The sequence below is a fragment of the Miniopterus schreibersii genome (genome assembly GCF_964146895.1).
Source record: "Miniopterus schreibersii genome assembly, chromosome: 7".
NCBI lineage: Eukaryota > Metazoa > Chordata > Mammalia > Chiroptera > Miniopteridae > Miniopterus > Miniopterus schreibersii.
This window is the reverse complement of record NC_138108.1, coordinates 5,324,427-5,346,545: the sequence shown is the minus strand read 5'-3', so window position 1 is coordinate 5,346,545 and position 22,119 is coordinate 5,324,427. Positions and strand designations below refer to the sequence as shown.

The window sequence follows — 22,119 nt, the reverse complement described above, 5'->3', positions numbered from 1 at the left end:
AGCCTCACAGTTTAAATGACTTGCCCAAGATCACACAGCTAGACTATGGAGGAGCTTGTTCAAATGCACAAGTCTGGCTTCAAAAGAAGGCCCATATTCTTTCTATGTGATACTGCCTTGAAAATCTGTAAAAATGTACAGCCATGGAAAACCAAATTTTTTCTATGAAAACTAAAGTTACATGATAAAAATGTCCACTTTAAAGAGCAATAACATGTTCAAGTAAATATATGCATAGATATTAATTGGGTCATACTCTTGTCTTATTTTCCACTATATTCACATCTTTCCTATTACTCCAGTTGAGTTTATGAATAACCCAGGGATACTCAAAGCACAGGAAGAATATGACACATCCTCTTATGTAAAGACATAGGGCAAAGAACTCACTATAAAAACCACATAGAATAAACAGAATAAAAATGTATTTACTCAGTACAGTTAACTCTCCTCTGTCACTGAAAAAGCACAGCCTCCTGACAGACTCATCCAGCCTCAGTTACTCCTTGTGCAGAAAATGCAACTCACTCTCCACCTCCATCCTCCCTGCCTCCCATCCTTGCCCCCTGGAGGCTGCTAACCTACGCAAAGTACCACTCAGCCAAGGGAGATTCAATAAAGGTTGGCTGCTGTTATTACTTATAAAGCCTTTTCTTATTATTCTTATCCCATTAGTCTCTCACACCAGTGGACTGGTCTAGATCACTATTAGAGTATTTTATACATATTTACAGGAAAACCCATCAAAAAGCTAAGAGGGAATTAAACTGGGAATTCAGCGTGGTCAAGCAGACATAAAAGCAGATAAGACAACTATTCTGAGAAATACCTTGGTAAGATTTTTACCATATTCTCTCTTCCAAACAGCCAGTCACCTGAGGTGGCCTCTGAGTAATGTCTTATCATTCAGTTTAACAGTTTTTATGGTTAAATTTTGTTCTCAAGTTTACCACCCTCCCTATGAGACTATAAACTCAAGGCCAAGGACCGCATCTTACATATTTTCATAATCCCAAATATAGACCTAGGGCTTGAAATAAAGTGTCCTAAAATACATACATATAATACATACCATTTGCTCATTGCTCACACACATTAATTTTATCTCCATTGCTAACTTCAGACTAACTTCACTAAGAGCAGAGATGTCTTAAATGATTGTTTTTCTAAGTTTGAGAGTATTGGTAATGCAATTCAAGCAACATCTTTAAAAGGTAAATACAGCAAGTAGTTGCTGAAATCAAAAACAAGCCCTTAAAACAGAAAAAATTGCAGAATTTTTAGAACTACTGCTTCAGTAAGTTCTTGACTTTCCATTCCTTAGAAGTCTAGATTAAGCCATTCCTAACTTTAAAACTCTCCTAAGTAATATGGAAACTTCCCAAATTCTTTACTACCAAATAAAAAATTAAAATAAACTTAGCAGGCATCCTGAAAAAGTTTTAAGTTTATCTAAATACAATAAACTCTCAAAAGCTAACTGTGCAATTACAAACTACTTTTTTAGTAACAAGCAAGCAAGCGTTCATAAGCTAAATGTAAGTCAACACAGGAATGAAGTAGAAGGCTCACCCCACAAGAAAGAAATGCTATTCTGGCAAACATTAAATTTACCGATTCCTTAGCTGACGCAAGAAATATAAATTAAGTATCATTTAAAACAGGTGCTACAACGAAGACCCCAAATGATGGTCTATTGTCTCTTCTCTGGGTAATTCCTCAGTAGTACTTAGTTTGTGTAATGAGAAGATACCTGGGGGGGGAAAAAATGTCATGGCCTAATATACAGGCAGCTGAAAAGTAATACTAGATGGTTAGAAGAGGCAGACACAGATTATCTTACAGTGCACCACACCAAAGGCTGGAATTCCCTAAGTCCTACCTCATAGCAGCAACTGGAAGAGAAAAACTTTTCAAGACAGGGTGAAGAGTAGAGTAAAAAAGATGGATTCTGCAATTAAGAGTCAAGTTTTCTAAGAAAAGTATTTTGAGGCCAAAATGTGGAAACCAACACTAAAATGCATATTGACAGTTGAGAAATATTTAGCAAACAGGTCTGATCATCAAGTTAATAACTACTGAGTCTTCTCAACATTCAGACTAATTGTTGCCATCTACTGGGAGAAGGGCACAAATGCTTTTGGATCTGGGAAGGAGCAGTAGAGATGAGTCAGATTTTCTCTGTAGACTAAGCAGTTTTCTCTAGGATGGTAGAAGAAATGGAAATATCTGTTTCACAAAGGCAAAAAAATAGGAAGCTGCCTAACTATCTTACAGAAAAACAGGCACTCTTGCCTGTTGTAGTAGTAAAATACTTCACAAATGTTTTTATTCTAAAGGCCACAAAACTCCATAAATTTTGGACTATACAAATAAAACAGCCTTCACAAGTACTAAGTCATAACCTTGCACTAACAGCCAGCATCTCTGCTATCTCCACATAAGGAGAATCAAACTGACTCAGACTTCAGGCAGCAGAGTATACAAGAACACACTAGAAACAAAAGCTACTGAAGAAAGGTAAACATATGGTCACCAGACCCGAGTAAAAATGCTATTCTCTTTATCTTTATTTTCCCTTCAGCCACCATCTAACCTCACTTCCCATTTGGAAAGTCTTGTATATACTTTCATAAAAGGGATAACATACAGTCTACTATGACATCAACCAGAATTAAAATATTTAACTGGATTAAACTGTGTAGCATTAATTTGCACTTAAACCACAATTCAATTTTGTTTTAAGCTTTTTTTACTACATTAGATGCTAAGCAAAAGTTTTTCCTATAAATAAGGCTGACCATTTACTGTGTTTATTCACAAGAAATTATGAATTAATCCTCAAACAGTACTCTGAATGTAAATATACACACACACATATGAATAAACAGTTGAATGTGTTAAGACAAAATGATTTCCAGCTTCCTCTAAAGGAAGAATTCTGTGACTTAACTGAGGAGGAGTAGGATTCATTAGACACTTAACCAGCTGCTGCTTACTGAACAAAACTATTTTAACTATTACACAGGGAAACATTCATGAACAAGAAGTTTTACCTCCACTGCTCCGACTGCCCCAAAACTTACTAAAAAACCCTTATCTGCAGTCCAAAAAGGGAAGTAATTTCATAAAAAGATAAAATCTAAAAGCACTTTTGTGTGCGTTTTTTTCAGTTCATTTACAAATTAAGTATTTTTGTATCTTTGTCATGTTGTCTTTGCTTATTCAGGAATCAACAATAAATTTAACATGTCTATCTGTTAAATTGAATTTCTTAATCTCCCATTTAAGAATCTGGATAATCTAGGCCCACATTTTCTGTTACTTCATCAGCATGGACCCTCTATTCCAGAGAGCCAGTTAATCTTACCATTATAAGACCCTCGCCACAATTACATCTTTAAGCTCCCATTCTTCTAATCCAAACAATCAGGAATAGTTCAAGTCACTCCTCTCCCCATGAAGTCGTCCTCAGAAACTTCAACCCAGGACTGAATCTCTCTCTAAACTTCTGAGTATCCACTGTATAAAACTCAACTTTGTACTTCTGTTATATGTTGTGTTCTCCTGTCATAATTTGAATTCATCTGCAATAAAGTACATTTTAACATAACAGATCTCATTTTATAAGTCTCTTATTTCTCCTCAGCACTCTCCAAGAGGGTAGACCTTGTACAGAACCAGAAATATACACAAGTTGCTGATGAAATATGTGTATAATGAAGGTGCTTCCAACAATTCAGTAAAGCCAAAACTCATACCTAATTCATCTGTTTCTTAATTTAGATTCTCATTATCAGAAACCTGCATTTAGAATACCTAAAGAATAATTCTGTATGCTAAATACTATACTATATAAAGTTATCAAGTTAGACAAGTGATTATCAACTAAATGAAACATTAACACAACTCAGAGGACAAGAACTAGGTCTAAGCCCCTTTTGTACTCCTCCCACACAGCCCTGGTGCACAGTAAGCACTTAATTTGTATCGGTAAATAAATTTTTATCTACTAATAAACCTAAGCCCCAAATGATAAACCTGGGGTAACCAAGTCACTAAAATAGTCTAGTGCCTTAACAATCCCTTAAGTAGCTGATTTTAATGAGTCTGAGAAATGTATAGTCTAGGATCCTACCTCAGCTACCAAACTCTGAAAACCTAAAAATAAGCAAGTTGACACTAAACTAAAGCAAATGATGCTAGTATTAATTCACAATACAGTTCCTCAATGTGTCACCAAAACAAAATCTGACACTTATCATATACAATGCATTAATGTTAAGAGCCTTGTGCCACCACTGTGGGGATAGAAAAATGAGACCTCTACCCCAAGAAGCCAAAGATCTAGTAGAGAAGACATAAACAATTAATTATATAAGACAGACGGAATGCCATAGGTGGAACAAAAAGAAATTATCATAGTAGAGGAGAGAAAAGATTTTACAGAAGCTACTGGAAGAAAGTGTGTATATGTAACAATAAGAGGTATAAATTGGTGGAGGGGTATTAATCCAGGCAATCAATCAAAACTGGTGTTGCAGTTTCTGAGTATGTTCAGAGAAGAACAAGCAGCTCAATCTGACTGCATGCAACCAAAGTGCAAAACAGACAGGATTACCAAATACTGAGCCATAGCAGAAGTTGTAGCATTTTTCATATACTTGCTATTTACAAGGCAACTACAAGCACTTGATTTTCAAGAATTTTAAAAAGGAGGTTGGGGGAGGCCCTCCATATGATCTCCATGAACCTGCTCTCTAAGGACACAAAGCATCTTAAATTACAACTCAACAGTGAATTGCAGACAGACTATTTGTAAAAACTCACTTTGGGTTTTCAAGGCATAATACATGTTTACCAGTAGGACTTCGGAATGAATTAATATGACCTTAAGAAGATGGCACAAGGTACATCTATTTATTCAGAATGCCACCCACAGGTGGAATGAGTAAGAGTTTTGAAGTCAGGGTAGAAAATTCATTGGTTATTACAGCCAACAAGCTGATTAACATACACATTGAAATGCTGTAATTTCAAGTCTTGAAGGCTTGTTGATAGACAATTCAGCCTATAAATAGCCTTCAAAATCCTGTATGGATAATAATATCACACTTATAAAAATAAATAAGGAACAAAGAATAAACTAGAATGATATATAAAACCCAATCTTATATTTAATAAATGTGCACACTGCATCAAAACATACTTAAGTACTCAAAGTTGCATTTAAATGATCAGCTACTATATGCAAAAAGATGGACAATTAAGGAATATAAAATGGCTTGCCCTAATTTTTTTAATATGTATGATTTAAAGCAACTTTAAAGGAACACAGAGTAGCAGACAGCTTTCTCTAAAGTATATACCAACAGATTAAAAAGAAAACTCCCCAAATCTTTTTTTAGCATTAATAATCCAAAACGTTTATCAAAACAAAAAGGACATTAAATAATTACAAAATATTTTCACTTACAGTATCATTTTATTCTCAGAATACTTATTCGTTCAAAAAACATTTAAAGAATTCATATTATGTAAAGAAATTCATAATCGGCTATGGAATACTAATGGATACTCAAATATTTTCAAGTAGTATACCTATATAATACAGAAGTATGTTCTAGGTAGAAGGGTGTTACCAAACGATGCAATCTCAATGCTGCAATGAACCGGTGGAGGAAGGGCCCTGTGTTCCAATCCATCTTTGTAGGCTAATTTCCTAAATATAGTGTTTAGCATATAAATGACAATTCTAGGTAATAAACCACAATTTTCAGATTAAGCACTCGAAACTCACAAAGGTTATTTGCTCAAGGACACAGAGATAAAAAAGGCACAGCCAGAACTGGAACCCAAGTCTTTTACCTTCACATCAGATACTCTTGCTTCAACAGTGCTAATTCACTAAAGCAAGAACACAGAGCCCAGCCGGTGTGGTTCAGTGGGGTTGAGTGTCAACCCATAAACCTGGAAGTCATGGTTCAATTCTCAGTCAGGGCACATGCCTGGGTTTCGGGCTCAATCCCTAGTAGGGGGCGTGCAGGAGGGAGCCGATCAACGATTCTCTCTCATCATTGATGTTTCTCTCTCTCTCCTCCTCTCCCTTCCTCTCTCTGAAATCAATAAAAACATATTAGAAACAAAGAACACAGAGTAGCAGGTAGCCTTTTTACTCTAGGCCACTAAAATGACTTTTTAAATCCAGCATAACCATAAAATTGACTATGACCGACAGCTTCTACACACTCAAGACCAAACAGGTAAGTCTGAATATCAGGCAAGCTCCTTTTTCTTCTGGCCAATCCAGTTTAATGAAACTACAAAAAACCACAACCAAAATCTAAAAGGCCTCAGAGATAAACTATTAAGCAGACGTGTATCAGTCTAGGAAACAACTTCTTTTGCCAATAACTTGAAACTATCAATAAATTAGGATATTAGATTTAATTAAAGAACTGCATTTTTTTAAAATTAAATTTATTGGGATAACACTGTTAATAACATTATATAAGTTTCAGGTGTACTAGGGAACTGCATTTTTAAAAATCCAGAACATTAACCAAGTTAAATTTTACTTAAATCAAAATCAAGAGACTAGTTCAGCAGCAAGCACCTAATATGTACTGAGTAAACGAGCAGAACAGGTAGAGATTATAAAGAACAATTGCTAGGGTTTTATGCCTTCAAGAAATCTGTAACAGCTATCTGAACTATACACAGGCACTTATTTAAAAAAATACACAGCCCAGCCAGCGTGGCTCAGAGGCTGAGCATCAACCTATGACCCAGGAGATCGCGGTTCAATTCCTGGTCAGGGTAATGCAAGGTAATGGGCTTGATCCCCAGCGGAGGTTGTGCCGGAGGCAGCCAATCAATGACTCTCTCATCATTGATGTTTCTATCTCTCTCTCCTTTCCTCTCTCTGAAATCAATAAAAAAATAAAAATTAGAAAATACAAAACATAATGCTATTACCTGTTAAGAACTACAAACACCAAGATTACATAACAATCTACAAATTATATTTATTGTATAATATCCACCAAATTCTTATTCCAGCACTCTATCTAGGCACTCTGATGTTACAGTAGTCAGGAAGGTGTGAAGAGTCTGTGATCACTAAACCAAACAGCATCCTGAGGAATCTGTTGGGGCCAAGATCCTTTCCAAGCAGGAAGACTGGTTGCAAGACCAGGTTAACATTATCGGTTTGGAGTAGAAAGGAAAATAGCTAGTATTTTCAATCAGGTTTATGAGTGCACCTTCATGCAGAACACAGTGATGTTAGAGCAATTTTACTCTCAGGAAGCCTATAATCCAGTATGGAAATAAAAGCAACACATCAACAAAGTTAGCACTACAATCCCAAAATGAAGCATACTAAACAACCAAGAAATAAAAGAAAGTTTTAAGAAAGTGATTTGAAATGAACCTAAAATGATTTAAATGAGGGAAAAGTGGTCAGGCTGGCAGTAGCAAGAACTTGAGTGAAGACGAGAAGCAACAAGCAGGCTGAGTTTTCAACTTGAGTCCATCAAATTACTTCAGCAAACAGAAAAAAATAAAAGGGCAATCGTTAATCACATTTGCTCAAAAAGATCCCCACCCGTCCACTTAAAATTAAAACAAAAATAAAAAACCTCCTAGATTCTATATTTTAAAAAAAGAGATTAAGATTCAGAAATATTCCTCAATTGTAGTCTCTATTAGAAAGTCAGTTCTGTAAGAGTCACGAACCAAGAACAGGTACATATTTTGCCAATAATTAAAATGTGATAACAAAAGGTGTTGGTGAGGATGTGGAGAAAGGGGAGCCCCAGTGCACTGTTGGTGGGAATGCAGACTGGTGCAGCCACTGTGGAAAGCAGTATGGAGTTACCTCAAAAAATGGAACCGCCTTATGACCCAGATTCCATTTCTGGGAGTATATCCGAAGAAACCTGAAACACTAATTCGAAGAATATATGCACCCCTATGTTCACTGCAGTGTTACTTACTAATAATAGCCAAGACTTGGAAGCAGCCCAAGTGCCCCTCAGTAGATAGATGAGTGGGTAAAAACGCTGTGGTACATTTACACAATGGAATACTACTCAGCCATAAAAAAAGAAGGTAATCTTACCTTTTCCAACAACAGGGATGGACCTGGAGAGTAATATGCTAAGTGAAATAAGCCAGTCAGAGAATGACAAGTACCATATGATTTCACTTATGTGAGAATCTAATGAACAAAAAAACCTAACAAACAAAATAGAAACAGACTCAAAGATACAGAGAACAGTCTAATAGCTGTCAGAGGTGAGGTTTGGGGAGCTGGGTAAAAAAGGTGAACGGATTAAACAAAAAAACAAATTCATAGACACAGAAGAAATAAAAATGAAAATAAATTTATTTAAAATTTCTCTAAAGAGGATTAACAAATTTATTCAGTAGGCTGTAAGATGAAAAATTATCTAGCATGGTGATGCAAAACAAAAATTATTTTAACAGACAGACATTGGGCCCAAGTTCCACTACCAATTTAGGAGCAATTTAAAATTATAAAGTGCTATAACTTCTTATCTTCAAACTACCAGCAACCTCCCCAAATCACCACTGCTAAACTGTTTTTAATGATTTTAGAGAGAGGAGTTGGGGAGTGAGATGACATTGATCGGCTGCCTCCTGCATTTACCCTGACCAGGGACAGAACCAGAAGCCTGGGTATGTGCCATGAACAGGAGGAATCAAACCCGCCACCTTTTAATGTACAAGACGATGTTCCAACCAACTGAGCCACACTGGCCAGGGCAGAAGCTGTTTTTTTCTTTAATGACCTCAAAATAGCTAATGTAATTTCCTGAAACTAATATCTTATACTTATTTAGCAGTTTGCAGTTTTTCACAGCCATTATATTCACTGAGTCTCACATCCACAAGGTGAGGTAAGATAGTGATTCTCCACCCCCTAACCCCCACCCATTTTACAGATAAAATAACTGGAGACCTGATAAGGTCAGTAAAGAACTGAAGGTCACACAAGTACTTACTGTTGGGGTACGAATTCCTAAACCAGTTTGGGTCTCTTTGCTAGGATGAAGTCTTTAAAATAGGAACATAAAATCATATGTAGATAACATAAATCCAGTAATTGTAAAAGTTAGAATGCAAAGGTAAACATTACTTCAAATTTACTTTGCTAGAAATCATTTATTTTACCCTGGACTAGCATCCCCTTCATTTTTAAAATATAATTATTTTAGTTTAGCACCTTCTAGAACATTCTAAAACTTTTAAAAATAAATGAAAAACTAAAACAAAAAGTCTGTTCATGAACACAAACTAAGTAGTAAATGTCAGCTGAGCAGATTTAATAACCACTCAAACTCCTGAAAAACTGGGGAGCAAATGGAAAAAATGATAATCTTAATTACAGTTATTCAATTCTTATGGATACTGGCACGCTCATAGAAAGGCAGTTGTGGAAAAAGCCCACAAACCCCAACCATGTTAATGTGCTCTCTTAAGCTTAAAATAAATGAAATAAAAACTCCCCAATCTCACAAAGATATAAAAGCCACATTAATTCAATATTCCTGGGGCTGAACATGGAGCAGGGAGTTTCAAAAGAATTATAAATTGTGCTTACTCTAAAATTCACACAATATTAACCTCCTTGCATGATATAAATATCAAAATAAACCTCACCAACAACCTTTGTAATTTATTGTCTCTAAACCTCTGATAATTCCACTCCTCAACCCCATGTACCTTCTCCAAGCCCCCACCCCGGGTAAATTCGACACACAGAAGCCTCACATACAGGCCTCTAGCCTTTTTCCTAACAACTAGGACCTTTGTTCCAAGACTTGGTTTTTTACCCCACTCAATAGCTCTTTCAACTTTCTATCCTGTATATATTTTTGTTTTGTTTTGTTTTGTTTTTAGAAAGGAGATTCTGAGTCTCAACTATCAGGGTCTTTAAAAAATGAAATGCCAAAATTATCTACAGAGACAAGAAAGGACTAGAAAGTTACACACACCACTAAAGGGCCTACAAACGGAGGAAAGCCCGGGGATCGGGTGATTTGGCAGCGCGGGCAAGATCGGGGAACGCGGACCGGGAAGGGAGACAGGAGGGGAGCAGTTGGAAGTCCGCTCAGGACCGACTCACTGCTCTATTGATCGGGGACCCCGACCCCACCCCACCCCCACCCCCGCGCATACATGAATGTTTACACACGGACACAGTCCCTCCCCCAATTAACTAAGAAGCAATTAAACTACCCACCGCCAGGCTCGAAGCTCCGGCTAACCTCCCCCAGAGGAACCGGCCTTATCACAAACAAACAAATCTGTCTCAGGCTGAGGGGCGGCCCTTTCCGTCCCCCGCTCACCTCGCAGGGAGGGCAACCGACTCCCTCCCGCCCCCCGGCGGGACGCTCTCCTCCTCTCCCCCGACTGGCATGTGTTTCTAAATCTTCACTAATTTCCCCTCTGAGAGCTGAGGCTCTCTCCCATTCTGAGGAAGGGAGGACCCGGAGGCCAGCATTTGGGGCTTTACACCTTCGTTATTTGAACTCCCCTCGAAGTTGTTTCGGGACTAGACACCCACAGGCTGTGGAGAAGGCGGCGAGGGGGGGAGCCGAATGGGCCAACGCTGTACCAGCTTTTATGTAACCCACGTATAAATAAGTTCACCGCCGCGCTCGCTCCGAATGCTAGCACGACCGGAGTGACAATCGGCCCACCTCCCCCAAGTCCAGGGCGCCCACTCCCCCACCGGCCTCTTTACGGGGTGCTCCGCGCCCCTCGGCCAAGCTGCTCGGCCTCTCCCCGCGCCCCCGGCATGCCCATTCCCGTCGCGTCCGCCTCCCTCAGCTTCAACTTCCCACGACCGAAACTGCCCGGCGCGGACCCGCCGGCGGCCTCGCCCGCCCTCAACCGTCCCCCTTGGCAGGAAACCCCTTACTGCGGTCTAAAGTCACTCCGGCCTGTCCCTCCTGACCCTCGCTTGCCACAACTGTTGTCACTCGAGCTGCTCCCTAGTTTCCATTTCCGGGCCGTCCCTGGCCCTGGAGCCTCCCCTCTCCCGGTTTCCGGGCCCCCATCCCATTTCCGGGGAACCCTCGCAGCCTTCACACCCCCCACCTGCACTTCCGGCCCCCCACTTTCTCTCTTCCTAGACGCCCTCCAAGCTCCAAAGCCCACTTCCGGCCCCCCCGGCCCCCTCTGGGCTCCAACACCCGAACGCCTCACCCCGGCTCCGTAAAGCGCCCTCCTCATTGCGGGGGACCGGAGAGGGGACCCAGCGACGCCCCCCCCCGCAGCTCCCGCCCGGTCCAGGGTCCTCCGGCCGCGGTGCCCCTCGAGCGCCTCTCCAGGCAACCCCCGGCCCGGTCCTTCCGCGGCCCCGCCGCTGCCTCCGGGAGCAGGCCGAGCCGGAGCCGATTCGCGGCGATGACACCGGGCTTCCTGGGACTTTCTGTTCCAGCTCCTCCCCACCGCCACCCCCCAACCCCTCAGCACATCCCCCTCCCCCAGGCCTGGCCCCACCGCTCGCCACTGCGCCCCAGTTACCTAGTTGGGCCCCAAAGTCTCCGGTCCGGACTCGGTGGCGCGGCAGTAACTTCCACTCGCTCCCCCCACCCCCCCGGCGGCGGCGGCGGTGGCGGATCCTCGGGTCCCTTCAATTATCAGCTGAGCCGCAGCACCGCGGCCGGCGTGCGCCTCCGCCCGCGCCGCCTCCCTCCCCGCCCGTTCCAACACCCTCGGGAACTACTTTGCGCTCCGACTGCGCTGACGGGCTCGTCCGCGGGACCGGCCCCGCTGCCTACTCGCGGCCCATCACATCGCCCCTCCCTCCCCTAACGCCCCGACCGACTTCCCCGGCGGCCTGCGACCTCCTCCCGATCCCTTCGAGGGACCAGGAAGGGGAATGGGCAGCTCACTTGATATCCCTCCGCCGGGGTCACCCCCCGCCCCCCCGTGGCAGCAGGAACTAATTCCCTTTCGGGTCACCGGAGACCTGAGGTAGAAATTTCACAGATCTGCGTTCCCTGAGACCCTTGGAGAAGGGGGACATCGCCCCAAGTTAGAAACGCCCTGCCAGCGCAAAAGCGGAGTTCGATTTAAACTAGGGCTTTGGCCTCATGACCCCAACCAAACCCCGCCCCTTCCTGGTTGTCTTAGCGACGACGGTGGCGTCCCAAGATGGCGTCGTGGCTGCCAGAGACTCTCTACGAAATCTTAGGACAAGGCCCGGCGCCGAGCAAAGACTATTACCAGCTATTGATCACCCGATCCCAGGCAAGTGCGAGCCCCACTTTACTCTCTCTACTAACTACCTGCCCGCCCCGGTGGAGCTCGGGACTCCAGCCGCGCTAGGCCGAGAGCGACTGTGGCCCGCCGGAAGCTCTGGGTCCCGGCTCCCGGCCGGCAGATTTCCCTCGTCACCTCGGCCTCCGCGGTCGGCCCGGCGGCCCGCCTGTCCCTTCCCCACCCCGGCCCGGCTCGTGCCTGACGAGCTTTCTTTGCCTCCCCACAAAGCCGCCCTCTCCCGTCCTGCCCCCCGGGTTCCTACCCGTGGAGTTCTCTCCGCGCGAAGAGAGAAGCGGGCGTCCGGGGGTTGCGTGCGGCCTCGCCTCGGCGTGGGCCGGAGGGAAAGACAGACTCGGCCGAGTGTCCCGAGGAGGAGCCGGCCGGGAGGCGGAAAGAGGGGGACGATCTCTCTCCCTGGGTAGGACTCAATCCCGGGGGGGTTTTGAAAATCTCCCTGTGGCCCTGCCGCGTCTCACGGCCACATCACCACTTCCTCGTCTCTAGTGGGAACTGAGGGTTGAGAGCGTCGCCCTTACCTTCGGGGAGCCTTTCTGTCCCATTGAAAGTGTGCGGGGGGTGGTACTAACAGGTTTCGGCGGCTCCGCGCGTCAGCCCCGCCCATGGTGACATCGGCCCGGCCGCGGGGACGCGGGGGTTCGGCCGCCGCTGGAGCGGAGCAGCCGCCGGCCTGTCCTGAGGACCCCGTTAGCCGCTGAAGGTGGGCTTCGGGGTGCTGCGCGGTGCCGGGGACGTGAGGGCCTGCGCGGGGGCTGCGCCGAGCCCCGGCCTGGCCTCGGCCCGTCACCCAGACGGACGTGCGCGCACCTTGCGCTTTAATAGCCGGTATTCCCATCACGCCCCACGGAGAACTTTGTATTTGTTTTGGGGTACAGAGTGAATGTGTCATCCGTTTTTCCATGAACCGTTCAATAAAATAGGCAGATCACCGTTGTTTTTCTTTTTGTAGCTTTAAAAGCACCTTTTAAAATAGAAATAATACATACTTTGTTTTTTTTGAATCGGAAATTTATAAATATTAAAAGCATAATATTCATATTACCACGTGATAGCCTGCCAGTTAGATTTTTTTTTAGTTAAACCTTTTTTAGGAATTTTTACGTATTTAATTGGAATTTCTTCATTGTTGAAATTTGCTTTTTTGCGGTTCTTAGGAACGACTGTTTTCCGTTCGCTTTAAGATGTATGATCCTACCCGTCCTTCGCTTTCGAACGTAATCAACGGAAACCAATGATACCTTCTTACCCTGTTCCCACTTCATTTTTTATTTTCATCCACCTCAAGGAAGAATGTTCTGATTTTTATTTTACAGTCTTTTCCATAACGTGTGTTTAAAAAAAATTTTTTTTGGAGCAATTCTTTCTCTTGATGGCCTCAGCAAGGTGAATGCTTGTTCACCGTTTTGTTTTAGGAAATTAACCGTAGGAGCGCCCCCGGCTCTAGTTTTCCCCAAGAACCCTTCTGTTGTTGATGTTCTTCAGACTTTGCCCTCTAGTCTAACTTGGGCACGGGCCCTCCTTTAACTACTCTCTTTTATGAAATCTTCCCTCCCCCAAGTATTCTTTTTTTGTGTTTTTTTTTTACAGAGTACAAACTCTCCTTTATCCTAGGCCCTGTTCTTTCTGAGTTGCTTATGTATAAAATCCTCTCCCAGAGATGGTCCATTTTCTTTTTTAAGCAAACTAAATATATTCACTACAGTTTTACCAGTGAGAGTTAATCTCAAATCTGATTAATTCACTCTCGGTTCAAAGTAGAATTTGTTGTAAGAAATAGTAAGCCAAAAAAATAGTCTTTTCAGTCAACTGTGTTGAGACTATGCTATTTTCTAACCACAAGGTAATTTTTCTAAGTCTCAACACAGGAAACCAAACATCCAGTAAGAGGTGGTCTGACATAAATAAGTACTAAAAGACTAGAATTAAAATGTGTTTTATGACATGGACTTTTTTCTGGAGTAACTTTCTAAAACTTACTCTTGTATTTTTTCTCTCACTTTCTTTCTGCCTTTATTCCCCCAAATGTTGTGTATTATTCAAAATATGGACTAGGCTTAGATGGGTCCTTCTTTCACTCTGACTCCCTTTTTTATACTTTTTTACTGCTTTTATTTTTATTGGCTTTAAATCCAAATAACTGCACATTTGACATGGATTTGAAGGCAGACATGTCTCTCATTAGTGTCATACCACCGTTGGCAAAGTACAGAATATAAAATGTACATAAATATTTCCTTTGCCTTCTTGCTTATACAGTAACATTAAAAAATATTTTTTTAGGTTTACGGGGCATCCGCAGTTAACAGCTTGATGCCATGTTTTTGTTTGGGTTCTGTTTTGTTTTGTTTTTAAAAAGGGCCTTATAGAATACAGCTTGAGGTCAAAATAGTTTAATGCTCAAATCTGATCTTTATAATAATCTAAAGGTTTAGAAAAATCAGTACACTGCTTTCTAAGTCAAAGAACCAATTATTCTTACTCTAATTTTAGTATACATGTATATATATATTTGGATTCTAATTTTTTGAAAACTAGTACTTCATAAAAGTTAAGGCTGGAAAAAATCTTGAATTTTATTTAGGCCAGGGATATTTCACACTTGGCTTCTAAGAAAGCCTTAAGTTGTGTTCCTGAATGAAGATTCTTTCCTTAATTTTCATCAGCAACTTGGCATTTACTATGGGGATGCAAAATATAAGAAGATTCCTGCCTTCCAAGAATTTATCATTCATTCAACAAATATGTATTGAACACCTTTTATAGGCCAGGTACTGTCATAAATGCTGAGAAACATCAGTGAACCAAACAAAGTCCCTCCTCTCATGAAGCATGTAGTAGATTGGGGAGAATATAGTTAGTCCTTTGATTTATATAAACACTTAAATGGTTTAACTTTTGTATCTTTTTTTGAAGTCCAAAGGAAAATTGCCAAGTCAATGAATAACAAATTTTAAAATCTGTGAGATCAGAGGAAGCAAAAGTCGCTGTAGAATGGGTGGTTCAGGAAGGTACTATTCTAAGTATTTTGCTCTTGAAAGTCAGTCTGTCTTCTTTATGCTGTCAAAATGGAAGTGTAGTCAGAATTAGTGGCTTAGGTTTAATATGACAAATACTGAAAAACTGCTAGAAATAGTACCCATACCCTAAATAGATGAGCATTGGCAGATATGGCCGCCTGCAGCTAATAACCCAGGTGGTTGTCCCAAGAGCACCATCATGTTCTCTCCAGCAGATGAAGGAAGGGAGAGGGATTGGGTAGTAGATTTGTCTTATTTTATCTGTCTTTCTAAATCCTACTCAAAAGTCTAAAAACATACCTGAAGCTAATACCATCTGAAAGAAAAAAAAAAATCCAAAAGCTCACCTCCGAAAATGGCAAATGTTTTTCACATGCTCTAGAGTTGTTACGCTGACAAACTGGGGTTGTTTAGGGAGCCTGTGACACCAAACTGTTACCTTAGTGACTCCTGAAAAGGGAATTAAAGAAAACTAGACTTGGTGATATGGTTCGAGAGAATTTGCAACAAAGAATTGCAAATGCCATTTCAAGCCACTGACCAGATTTAAAATTTAAGAACAGTCTAATGAAAATATGAACACATGCACGCATTGACCTAGCAAATCCGTATCTAGGATTTTATATCCAAAAATGCTTTCACATGTGTACAAGGATATGTGAGCAAAAATGTTCACCAAAGTAAAATAATTGTAAAAACATCTTTTCTATAGACTACTACACAACCTTTTTAAATGATGTGATGTTATCTCTTATTTATTCAGTAGGCCAAATAAAGTCTTAACCAAGAAAAGCAAGTTGCTGGGTTAAACATGAGATGATCCCATTGAAAAACAACTACAGTTTTGTTTTAAATAAATGTTGGAGGGAAGAACTGGAGTGATTCACTCTCAGGGATTGCTTTCACTCTCTGCAGTACATATTTCTGAAAGATCTGAATTTTTCTACAGTGAGTATTTATTTTTATAATCAGAAAAGCAATAAAGTTTTAAATGGTTAACTCTTACTCAGAGAAGTTGCCCTCCTCTGTGCACCAGCCTCTACCAGTTCCACCAGCACCACCTCCCACATTAAATGATGGGCAGTATTAATAACTGTTGTCACAAAAGGTCCTGCTGTGTTGAGGGGTGTTTTTTTTTTGAGGGGGGGGTATAAATAATTCTAATTCTACCAATTTAGAGGGGGTGCAACATGGGAAATTTTAAGGAGATGTTAGTGTCTAGAAACTTCTCACCTTACATCTTTGCTTTTGTTTTCATTTTGAATGTAGGTAATAATTACTTTTGAGAAACTAAAGGATTGCCCTCTCTTGCCTTTTTGGGTGTGCGATAGCACATTAGTAATGAGCTACTAAAAGATGTGGAGGGTTAAAAAAGGCAAAGGGTGCGCTGAATAGATTTTTTTCCCCTCTAAAGCTCAGGGAACAGGGTGTCTCAAATAAATTGAAATCATATTAAGTAGAAACCAGATTGTAGATTTTAAGAGCTAGACGGGGTACAGTCAACTTGATATGGTGATGGTATTTTCTCAGGGAACCCAGGAACCCCTAAATCGTGTTCTGTTGTAGGCTTGTCCCCCACAGAAGGTCCCCAAGAGTCAAATACATGGAGAGAGAAAGCTCACTCTTTGCTCTCCCTGGTGGACTCCGCCTCTGATGAGCTGACTGTTTCTGCAGACTTCACAGCTACCCTGCCCATTCTGCCCAGTGGCACCAGCCACAGCCAGAGTGTTCTCACTCGCGCCACGGCTGCTGCTTTAAAAAGCCCAAGAGGAGACACCCTCTGGCGTGCATGTATTTTACCCTCCCGCTTCCTATGGTTTGGCTTAGCCGCCTCTTTTCCAGCTCTTTCCCCGGCGCTGTGTGTTTCCTGCTGTGGTTAAAAGGTAGGCTGTCCCCTTCTGCCCTGCATTTTAGAGCCCGAGCCCCGCTGTGCCCCCCGAAGGCTTCACTTTGCCTGCTGCGCCTTCCGACGGCAGCACCTGCTGCAGAGGCCCGGCCCCGCCCAGCCCTGCCCGGCCTGGCCCGGCAGGTTCCGCAGGTGTCTGTCCCTCCGCATTGCTCTTCTGTTCCTCATGTCTGACGCACTTCAGAAAACTCCATTCCCAACCTGTGACACTCCAGGATGTGCCCCATTAGAGTTGTGAAATCGCTTTTAATCCAAAATTTCGACTCCTTTTAGTGTTTTCAAGTGGTATGTGGCACTTTTCGAAGGAGAGGGAGAAAGTAATACAAATAATGTGATTAAACTCTTAAAGGTAACAATATTTAGTGCTTTACCATGTTATAGCCTAGGCAAGTGGCTCCTAGGCCCTCATTTCAAAATTACATGACAACTTGACATAGCCCCAGTATCATCTATTTCCAGGTAAATGGTGCATTCAGCACCTATGAGCGCCTACTCAATCTGGGCAGTTAATTTGGGTTCACCCTGCATTGACACAGATTTGCCTCCTAATTATGTGGGGCAGTAGAGCACTTAATTGGGAGTCACTGAGTCATGTATCCTTTTATTCTTCCTGCTAGTCTGCAAGCTCTTGACCTGGGGCAAGGCACTTAATTTGTCTGGGCCCCAGTTGCCTCATCAACATAATAAGGTTACTAGTCTAAGAGATCACTAAGGTTTATTCTATCTCTAAAATGCTACTTCACATGAAAGTAGTGTTTTACCCCGGAGAAAGCCCTGGGTTTTTTTGGGTTTTTTTTAGAAAAATTGAGTTTTGCACCAAAGATTCTGTATTACTAGCTAGGTGTATGGCCTGCTATAAATCTTCACCTGCCAGAGGTTCCATTTCTTCATCTCTAAAATGAACAGTTCAACCCTTCACTGCTTAACAGATTTGGTGACAACCAAATGTATATAAAAAAGCACCTGTAGCCCCAGTCAGGTGGCTCAGTTGGTTGGAGTATCGTCCTGTACACCGAAAGGGGAGTTGGTTAGGTTCCTGGTCCCGGGTGTACAAGAGGTTAGTAACTGATAAATGTTTCTCTCCCACATCCATCTTTCTCTCTCTCCCTCCCCCTTTCCTCTCTCTCTAAAATCAATAAACATATAAAAAAAACTTTTCTAAAAAGAGCACTCTAGACCATTGTTTCTCTAAGAGAGCTTTCATGATCAAATAAGTTAGGAAAATCTAGGATTAAACACAATTCTTTTTGCTTCTCTTCTCCAGAATTTTTTAGAGCCTTTAAAATCCTATTGCGCAGCGTGAAATCTCCAAGAGGAAATTGCAGCATGGAGTTTTTCCTACAGGCATGTGCCTATGGAACCCAGTTTTCTCTTGAGTATCTCAGAAACTGAGGTTCTGTGGAATGCTCTTTGGAAAACACCCAGTAGTGTGCCTGGTATATGGCAGCAAATACTGAAAAATGTTTAAGTATTTATACTGCATTGTCTTTTTCCAATGACAAATTAGTCAAACTTCACATTTCAATGAAACTGGTTGTAGTAGCTGATTAGTCATCTCACAACTATGTTATTTATTTTTACAGTCCGATTATGTTTCTATTGATGTTTTGATTGGGATTACAATGAATGTGTTGACCCATGTTTGGTGAATTGACATCTATTAGTACCTAGTAACAAAAACAATTGACTTTTGCTTCTAGTAAATTTCCTCTTATCTAGAACTTTTATCAAGATCTAGTGATCTTGCTAAGTCAGTTACTAATTTATAATTCTTTTAGATTTTCTGACACATTCATGTCATCTGTGAACAATGACATATATTTCTTCCTTCCTAATCCTCACGTCTTCTTTATCCTTGCCTTATTGCATTGGCTAAGACTTCTACTAAAATATTGAAATGACGCCAGGCATTTGTTTCTTGTTCCTGGACTTATGCGGAAGGCTTTTCATATTTTGCCGTATAGTATTTGCTCTAGGTTATAAAAATCAGATTAAAAATGGGTTTTTTTATTTCAAGTTTGCTAAAAGTTTCTATTTTGAATGGATGGTGAATTTTATTTAAAAAAACAAAAACAAGAAATGATCTTTTAGTTATATACTAAAATTTAAGTTTGATGGTTTTTTCCAAATAATGCTTCAGATCAAATATCTCAACTCCAGGACCACCGTGCTCATCATGCCTTAAATAACACCCATTGCTTTCCCACTCTGTCACTGTACACTTGGGCCCAATCATCTGGGCCACTTCCTGTTAGACTCCCCACATCCAAATCCTCTCCCTCCACTGTGTCTTATCTAAAATGCCCACTTGACATTTCAAATCAGTGGGGAAATAGAGAACCATTCAATAATTATTGTGACAATTGGCAATAAAAATTGTCACAAAATAAAAAAAATCCCTTATCTTGTACTATATGTTGAAAAGTTTTATATGGATTGAAGAGCTAAGTTCTTGCACACAGATATACACTGTGAAAGTGCCATAAGGAAAAAAGAGAGAATATTGTTTTAATCTGGAGGTAGATTCTACATAAGACTCCAAATCTGGAAGCCATAAAGGAAAGGAATGGCAGATCATGTACATTTAGATAAAATTTTGTTTTATGAATGATACTTAAAACAAACTTAATAAACTACCTGGGAGAAAATGTTAACCACATATTTATCAAGCAAAGGGTTAATATACTCTGTATTCAAAGAGTATTAATCCTACAAATTAATAAGATAAATAATCTCATAGAAACATAGGCAAAGGCTCTGAACAGTTACTGAAGAAATACATGTGACTAATAAACATATGAAAAGATGCTTCACCTTACTAGTGATCAGAGAAATACAGTTTAAAGCCACAAGTCACACATTTTTTCATTGGCAAAAATTGAAACCATCCAGGTTGGCAAGGCTGAGAGAGAAAGGGCTTCATTAAGTGTTCGCTGCACACCAAGTCCTGTACCATGCTGACAACGCAGATTATAGCAAGGGGATTGGACAGTGAAGATCTGAGCCATCTGGTGAGAGCTTTGGAGGGTATCCCACGTAGGTCTGTGAAGACTTCTTGAGGACTGAATGTGACCTGAGATGAAGATGAAGAGCTGGGAACAGTCCTGTGAGCCAAAGATGTGTGAGCCCAGCACTTGTACCAGGGGCGATAAGTCATGTGCTATTGCAGGTTGTAAAGGTGGTGTCAGGACCACTGAGGAGCAGCCAGGGAGCAGATCAGGAAGTGCCTGGTAAATAAAAAATTAAGACATGATCCAGCCAGTCAGTGGTTTTCAAATTACCCTTTGGTTTTACAAATTAGTTGACCAGTGAGGTTCCACAAACTTTTCATTCAAATCCCCTCTTTGGGAATATTTCCCACTAATTTAAAAGTTGTAATACAAAGGAAATACCTACACCCTCAAATGTTTATGTATCAAATTTTAACACCTTAACTTGTGCTTCCAAAATCTAGATGAACATGTTTTGGTACAGGCCACAGAGAAAAGCATCTGTCATCACTGTGAATACAGTAGAATTTCTCACAAATGTGTCATTGTTTGGGAAGGCTGAGCTGTGACCAACCCTGTTTGGATTCATGCCTGTACAAGGCAGGTACAATCAGAGAGACAAAGCCTGAAAATCAGAAGCTCAGATGCACCAGCTCAGCACAGATCTTGGAACACTGAGAGTCCACAAAACACACTGACCACCTTGTAATGCTAACATCAAGCTAGAGAGTTAACACATAGTAATTTTCAATGCTTTTTGTTTGAACTTGGTATTTGTGATAAGGACACAGAATTTGGTAGATATTGTTAATGATTCAACTATAAAATGAAAGTCTTAACTACTCTCACATTTTTGGATCCTCTGAATTGAAGAGTATCCTAAAATCAGCAATTAAAACAAAATTATTTTAATTCAATCAACAAATGTTTGAGTGCTTTCTGTGTAATGGATGCTACTGGGTGCTTTGCCAAGCACTAAGGAGACAATAGGGAGCAAAAGCACGTGTTCTCTGCCCTCACGGAGCTAGATGCTGAGCAAATAAACATGTGGGCTGAACTAAGATGTGAACCAAACGAGATGTCCACCATGGTAAGTGCCGTCAAGGAGAGACACACAAGTGCTGTTCGGAGACGTAGGGAAGGCCCTCCGGAGAAAGTGAAGCTTGATCTGCCACCTGAAGATTGGGTGACTGGAAAGAAGGCCAGTGCAGCTGGAGTGCAGAGATCAGGGTGGCGAGGCCACTCAGGCTGCTTAGAACATAATCAGAAGCTTTGTCCTGTTACTGAGAACCAGAGCCATTGATTGTTAAGAGGATGAAGTGACTGGAATACTAAATTCTTTTTTTTTTTTTAAATATATCTTTATTGATTTCAGAGAGAGGAAAGGAGAGGGAGAGAGAGAGAAACACCCATGATGAGACAGTCACTGATCGGCTGCCTCCTGCACACCCCCGACTGGGGATCGAGCCCACAACCCGGGCATGTGCCCTGACCGGGAACCAAACCCCGATCGCCTGGATCCTAGGTTGACGCTCAACCGCTGAGCCACGCCCGGCTGGGCTCAGGTTTGCATTTTAAAGGCTCATTCTGGATAAAATATGAACAGATTTATGATGATCTGCATGGATCAGAATTTTCTTTTTGTTACAATAAAATGCAGATATTGACTGCTAGTGCAGAGTAACACTAATATTCTTTTTTCACCAATATTTCACTGCCTAATTTCAAAGTCCTCTTTATTAGAATAGTTTCTTTGTTCTGATTAACTTGATAATAAGTAAATATTATTAATCTGAGCTTTTAAAAAATCTACCTCCAAAAAATACCCCTTTTATTCAAAGGATAAACACAAATTGACATAGGTAGACATAAATAATGATACAGA

The 22,119-nt window shown here is 41.3% G+C and overlaps 2 protein-coding genes across 27 annotated transcripts in view; one reads left to right on the top strand and one right to left on the bottom strand.

The window, feature by feature from the left end:
• TRIP12 (thyroid hormone receptor interactor 12) overlaps positions 1 to 12,909 on the bottom strand; it is a 122,191-nt gene extending 109,282 nt beyond the window's left edge. For 5 of the 23 annotated variants that reach the window (XM_081142971.1, XM_081142973.1, XM_081142975.1 and 2 more), the window contains exon 1: positions 11,563 to 11,774. The gene's annotated coding sequence lies outside the window, so the exon portion shown is untranslated. Of the gene's footprint in view, positions 1 to 9,032; positions 9,062 to 10,954; positions 11,089 to 11,241; positions 11,322 to 11,562; positions 11,775 to 12,839 lie in introns of those variants that run through there. The other 18 variants (XM_081142987.1, XM_081142967.1, XM_081142968.1 and 15 more) reach the window with 11 other exon arrangements.
• The window catches only part of FBXO36 (F-box protein 36), a 45,035-nt gene continuing 34,912 nt past the window's right edge, over positions 11,997 to 22,119 (top strand). Inside the window, exon 1 of one of the 4 annotated variants that reach the window (XM_081142994.1) lies at positions 11,997 to 12,291. In XM_081142994.1, the coding sequence (XP_080999120.1) occupies positions 12,135 to 12,291 (157 nt within the window). In that variant the 5' untranslated portion in view covers positions 11,997 to 12,134. The remainder of the gene's footprint in view (positions 12,292 to 22,119) is intronic. The other 3 variants (XR_013999206.1, XR_013999207.1, XM_081142993.1) reach the window with 3 other exon arrangements.